The sequence below is a fragment of the Gastrolobium bilobum genome, unplaced genomic scaffold, assembly GCF_033153095.1.
Source record: "Gastrolobium bilobum isolate Gb01-03AN ecotype WA unplaced genomic scaffold, APGP_CSIRO_Gbil_v1 utg13418, whole genome shotgun sequence".
Taxonomy (NCBI): domain Eukaryota; kingdom Viridiplantae; phylum Streptophyta; class Magnoliopsida; order Fabales; family Fabaceae; genus Gastrolobium; species Gastrolobium bilobum.
This window is the reverse complement of record NW_026897420.1, coordinates 324,816-331,168: the sequence shown is the minus strand read 5'-3', so window position 1 is coordinate 331,168 and position 6,353 is coordinate 324,816. Positions and strand designations below refer to the sequence as shown.

General features: G+C 31.0%; 1 protein-coding gene across 1 annotated transcript; it reads right to left on the bottom strand.

The window, feature by feature from the left end:
* Window positions 1-428: 428 nt before the first annotated feature.
* Window positions 429-1,949, bottom strand: LOC133306804 (two-component response regulator ORR23-like). The gene is made up of 3 exons (XM_061507179.1): window positions 1,811-1,949; window positions 1,171-1,323; window positions 429-1,059 (listed from the first exon to the last, which is right to left on the bottom strand). The coding sequence occupies exons 1-3, from the start codon at window positions 1,947-1,949 to the stop codon at window positions 647-649; spliced, it is 705 nt and encodes a 234-aa protein (XP_061363163.1). The 3' UTR covers window positions 429-646.
* Between the last annotated feature and the right edge of the window lie 4,404 nt (window positions 1,950-6,353).

Sequence of the window (6,353 nt, the reverse complement as noted above, 5' to 3'; positions counted from 1 at the left end):
TGAGGTGTCAAAATTTCCATATCTATCTATTGAATTCATTTGCACGTAAGAATCACTACAACGCGACGCAACAACCATGCTAGCTTGTTGAGTTGTCTTCTTGAGGCAGCCAAGTTTGTATTTCTGCAATACAAAATAAGAGTGAGCTTATGCACTGTTATCGCAATACAAGTTATGGATTAAAGTTATGCATTTTTATGGATATCGATATTTCCTAATTAACTTTGTTCAAAATTTTAATAAACCATTAGTTTTAAACCATCATTTGCTTAAAGTTAAAAAGTATATTACCCCTTCAACTTTGATCATGTGCCAAAATTGAAACCGAAGGGGTCTATATGCCAAAAAGTAGATATCATTTGTATTTTTTTTAGTAAACAAGATCATTTGTATTTTAAGCATAAACAGTCCAAAAATTTATGATAAATAAGGAATTTAAAATTCATACCTGTAGATGGCTTGCTACATTTTCTCTTGTAAGACCTTCAACATTCATCAAGTGAAGTATTTTCTTAGGAACTGCCTCTACAATAACAGTTGAAGAAAGATCATATTAGAAATGTCAATATCCATGTTGAGGTATCAAGTTCACATTATAAGTTCAATTTTCACATGTCAAACAGAAAAGGAAAATTAAATTTCATTATCATGTAAACTCACTATCAATGCCCAGTGAATTGACTGCAGCAAGAAATTTTGTTTGCAAGTCATCATTCCATTTTAAACGAGGCTTCTTTTGATTTGAAGGTTCCTCATTCTCTTTTGCATTCATTTCACCATTTTCTTCTTCCACACACGGTTCCTTCCTTTTCTTACCATGCATTTGATTATGGTCAGCATTACTTTCTAATGTGATACTTTGACTACCTTCCCCCGCTATATTGCATGCTTTCTCCTCATTGAAGTGCGTATTTTGACCTTTGCAATCAATCTTTCTTCGCGCTACATGTTGCCATATATTCTGCAGTACTTGGATTCGAGGAGGTTTAATTATATAGTCACATGCGCCAAGTATAACACTTTTCTTCACGACCTCTATATCACTCAATTCTGACAACACTAGATCACCAAAAAAAATAAACAATGAAATAATAAATATCAGTAATCTCATAATAAGGAGAAGTAAATAACTTGTTGAATACATGCTAAGACAAGAGTATTTGAGCTTACTTATGACAGGTATGTCCATTTCATGTCCCACTATCTCTAGTAGCTTAAGTCCATCCATGTGTGGCATATTTACGTCGGTAATAACGAGGTCAAACATATTTCTATTTGTCCTCAACATATCTAATGCCTCAATTGACTGAATAGTTGTAGTAACTGCAACAAATATAAATCAGATGTTAGATTTATTCAGCATCGTAAAAGTTAAAGACCTCATGCAATATCAAAGTATATTGATTCTCCCAATAACAAATTTATATTTCTCACAGTAATGGGTTGTAAAGAACTTGTTATTACTCATACTTGAATTCCCAACAATATTTGGCAACACAAGAAAATAACTTTTTAAAATATTCTAATTTCAAAAGAAGTTTCAACTTTAAAAGATTTAAGAAAACGCTCGTCTTGCAAAGAAAGAAATTCTGAGTTGAAAATTTAGAAAATTGTCAAGTGATGTATATATAAGCGACAGGACACAATATCTGCCAATAGATTTAAAACTTTAGAGTGGCAACGAACTATATGTTCAGTTTATCACTACGCAAAATAAAGCATGACCCCACAAGCAAAAATCAATGCAGTTGATGAGCAAAAAATCAATGCAGACTCGAATTAAGAGAATAGGAAGAGAGAGGTGACAAACCTTGATACTGGCATTTGCGAAGCATGTTCCCTAACACTTCGAGACAAAGTTGATCATCGTCAACAAGCAAAACACGCATACCCACTGGAAAATGGTCTCCAGCCCCATCTTCATCTATCAAATAATTCTCCAGAGTCATCTTGAACCAGAATAAACACCTATATGAGAAACCAAGCAATGGTCAGATATCACAAATCACAGAGCAAAAAGCCCAAACTTTGACAACATAAACCTTATTTTTAATTTACCAAAAACAAAAAAGCCTCGTTTTTAGGGCCTCTTTCACCTAACATACAAACAATACATGACAAAAAATAAAAGGAGAAAGAGAACACAGGAAAATACTTGGAAAGTGATGGTAACTATTAGAGAGGAGAACAATAGATACCTATATGCAAAACCAAGCAAAGATTAGATATCACAAATCACACAGAAAATGCTCCAAACAAAAACAATTAAAAGAAACCTTGTTTTCAGGGCTGTCTTTAACCAAACAAAGAAACAATGCAAGCTGAGAATTAAAAGAAAAGAAAGAAAGAAACAGAAGAAAAGAGTTGGACAGTGATGGTAACTAGTAGATAAGAGAACATCAGACACTTGTATGCATAACCAATCAATGATCAAATATCACAAAATCACAAAGAAAATGCACCAAACAAAAAGAATTAAAAGAAACCTTGTTTTCATGGCTCTTTAACCAAACAAAGAAACAATGCATTATATAATTTATTAAAAGTAAGTATATTTTAATATGCAAATTTTGAATATAAGCTAACTTCTAAAAATATTCTTTTATCCGCGAATGGTCATTAGTCAAAAGAAAAAAATCTTTAGCATACATAATCAAAATCAAATGCACGGTTAACAAATTAAACTCACTGCGGATGAACAAAACAAAATGCAATCACTTTACCATTCAGAAAACTAAAGTAATCCACTGACAAATAACAAGTAGCATGAATATGAGCAAAGTGTTCTAGCAAGCTACAGTGAAGTCCAAAACTGAAAACATAAAAAAAAAAAGAGTAATGAAAGCATTAACGAGAATTAATGGAAAACAAAATTTTAATATTCATGGTTGTCTTTAAAAAAAGAATTAACGAGAATTAAAATAAAAAAAGAAGAAGAAAGAAACAGAAGAAAATACTTGGAGAGTAACGGTAACTATTAGAAAATAGTGAAGGGTTTAATTCAATTCAATTCAATTCAAACCAATAATGGAAAACACAATTCATACAGTGAAACTCTCTTCCTCTTTGTCAGCTGCCAAAGGCTTTGCTCTGTCTTATTTTTTATTTCTCTTATCTTTTTTGTTTGTTTAAGTACATTATGTCGTTAACTTTTGATTCCAATGCGAAAGATATCACAAGACACAAGGAAAATGCTCAGAACATTGACAACAGAAATCAAATCTTGTTTTCAATTTACAAAACAAAAAAATAAATAAAAGAAACCTTGTTTTCAATTTACAAAACAAACAAGAAATAAAAGAAACCTTGTTTTCAATTTACAAAACAAAAAGAATTAAAAGAAACCTTGTTTTCAATTTACAAAACAAACAAGAATTCAGAGAAGAAAAAGCGAAAATAAAGACAAGGCATGTAGAGGGAGGGAAGACCTGAGAGAGGGAGAAGATGAAATTTAAAGAAGAAGAATTCACCCAAAAGTCTCTTACTCTTTCTCTGCTCCCAACAGACAAGAAAATCGTTAACCTTGTTTCCTTATTCGAACTCTCAACAGAAAACAATGGAGTCGCCACCAAAGTTTATTTAGGAAAACATTGAAAAAACCTTTTTTAAAGGCAACTGGTCTTTGAAAACAAAAGAAATGGATTCGGGAGTCGAGTACGAGTAGGGAAGGTATTAGCACCCTACATCGTCTGTTAAAACGGTTACCTTATATTAATTGTGCAAATTATTGATAATATTTTAAATATTTATTTCACCCTAAATAAATAAAATTGATCATTGGAAAAGAAAACTAATTTTGAAATTTTATTTTTGTACTTGACGGGAAGAGTCCCGCTCCGACGTATCCCTCGGTGCAATAGGGAACTCAAAGCTACGTCGTTCTGTAGAAAATATTTGTGTGTTGATTGATTTTAATTTTGAAAGTAGTTTTAAAGAAAATAATTTGAAAGTTTTGGATTTGATGGTTTCGGAATATCAAACTGTCGCAGTTAAAATAATCTGAAATGATAATTGCAGGATTAACAAGCTGTCTCAACTCAGCTAATCCTTTCTTTTAAAGAATAATAATATTCATATTAATATTTTTTGTTATCGTAAATTTTGTGTTAAATTTGATTTTATTTTGAATCACCAAACCGTCACGGTCAAAATGAGTCAAAATAAATATGTGGAGTTAACAAGCCGTCACGGCTCAGCTGACTCCCATTTCCGTTGATATCTAATTAATTTTTGGCTAAATTATAATTTAACACCCCATACTTAGACCCCTCTCCAGAAAACCACCTTGTACTTTTAATTGAAACAATAAACCCCCTTAAACTATGTCATTAATGCAATTAAGCATATCTGTTAAGAAAACATCTAATTCTGTTAACTCTCACGTGATCAAAAAATATTCCACTAAGTCCTTCTCTTCCTTTCCAAAAAACAAAAATTGTTCATGTTTCGATATCTTCTTCACCGTATCATTCCTTTTAGGGTTTTCTCAGCCTAATTTTTCCTATAAAAGAAATTATTATTCTTCATTCTCTTCTTCCTTTTCTGTATTGACTCCCAATGGTTCATGTTGGAGTGTGCCGCAATTAGCTAGGGAAATATTCAACCCACCTCAATTTTCTGCCATCGTAACATTCCCTATCTTTCTCAATCAGGCAGTTATTTTCGATTGAAATTAAATAACTTTAAATTGCATTTAGAGATCCTATCTTCCATGAAAAACAATTGAGACTTAAGATATCTATAGCTGTATTGGATTTGCATTTATTCTTGTATACTATTGTCTACTGTGACAGACTAATGTAATAATGATTAATGTATTTGATAAGTTTTATTATATTAAAATAATCTTCAAAAAGAAAAGACTCTGATACAAATTAACAATTTGAAAAGCTTTAAGCATGGTTGATAATTGTTAGGAACATGCAAATGCATGCGACAAAATGAAATGAAAAATGCTGGTGGAGTTCATTAATAAAAATATGGATTTGATAGTGCTAAATTCAGATTTGATAGATTTTCAGTTCTTTTATTCAAAATGGAAGCCAGGAATTAACCACCACAATAAACTATTAGTACATTTTTTTTATCAAACAAGAAAAACATAAACACTTGAAGGTTTGGACAATTGAAGAAGAAAAGAGAAACATCATTTTGTTGTTAGGCCACTAGGAAAACCTCTCATGAGAGACCAAGCTCAAGAAGACTCCAAAGGAACGTCAAAATGTATAGGAAGTCACGAAAGGCGATCAAGAAGATATTGCATGCTGATAATGGTGATGGAGGCAAAACAAAGAAATTTTAATTTAAACATGCCAAAAAATTTAACAGAAAACAGAACACTAGTAGTTTTAAAAAACGCCCAAGATCCACTATTCTAGAGCAAGAAGAAGAAAAAAAACAATTTATAGGAATGATATTTGACCAGAAAAGATGTAAAGAACTACAAACCAAAAAGCAACCCAGAAACAAGAAGATTAGGGAACACAACTATATACATATATATTTTTTTTGTGGGAGAAATTAATTATCGTCACTTAAAAATCGATATAACCAACCCAATGAAAAAAGCATCTGTTGGAAAATGGGATTTTAGATGCTTTAGCGAACGATAGAAAGAATGATAAGGTGATCAAGAAATAGAACAGTTCTTGATTTTTAGAAAAGAAGATTGGACGATTTTCGATCATCACGTGAGATAGTTAACAGAGTTGGATGTTTCTTTTAACCGATATGCTTAATTGCTTTAATGATATAGTTTGAGGGGGTTAATTATTTCAATTAAAAGTAGGGGGTGATTTTCTGAATAGGGGTACAAGGTAGTAAATTGTAATTTAGCCTTAATTTTTTATTCTGTTTTAAATTAACCCAAAATCAATAATTTTAAATAAAACTTTGATTTTTTGTTTGTTTGTTTATTATTACTAAATAGTCTAAAATCATCGGACTGTCACAGTCGAAATGATTCTAAAGAATAAAGGAATTAACAAGATGTCACAACTCAGCTAATCATTTTAACATATATTTCATGTTATTTTATGATAACCTTAAATGAATTTTTGAATCACCAAGTCGTCTCGGCCAAAATGATTCAAAACCAAATCTATGGGATTAACAAACCGTCACAGTTAAATTACCCATGTTTACGTTAGCAAAATATTTTTGAACTTCCTTTTCACAGAGGTCAATATATGTGAAATAGATAAACCAATAATAACTAAAGGAAAAATTTCAAACATAATTGAAATACTCAGTTTTTTATTTTAATCAACGTTAATGGAAAAGATTTCAAAATTTAAATCAATACATTTAAGGGAAGAAACGTTCAACATTAAACACCGATTAAAAATAATAAA

Bases quoted from the DNA above. Each gene is read 5' to 3' on its own strand.
- LOC133306804 (XM_061507179.1), bottom strand. From the start codon at position 1,949: ATGACTCTGGAGAATTATTTGATAGATGAAGATGGGGCTGGAGACCAT. The intron at 1,324-1,810 runs GTTTGTCACCTC...TATTTGTTGCAG, and splicing joins TCGCAAATGCCAGTATCAAG to TTACTACAACTATTCAGTCA. The intron at 1,060-1,170 runs GTAAGCTCAAAT...TTGGTGATCTAG, and splicing joins AATGGACATACCTGTCATAA to TGTTGTCAGAATTGAGTGAT.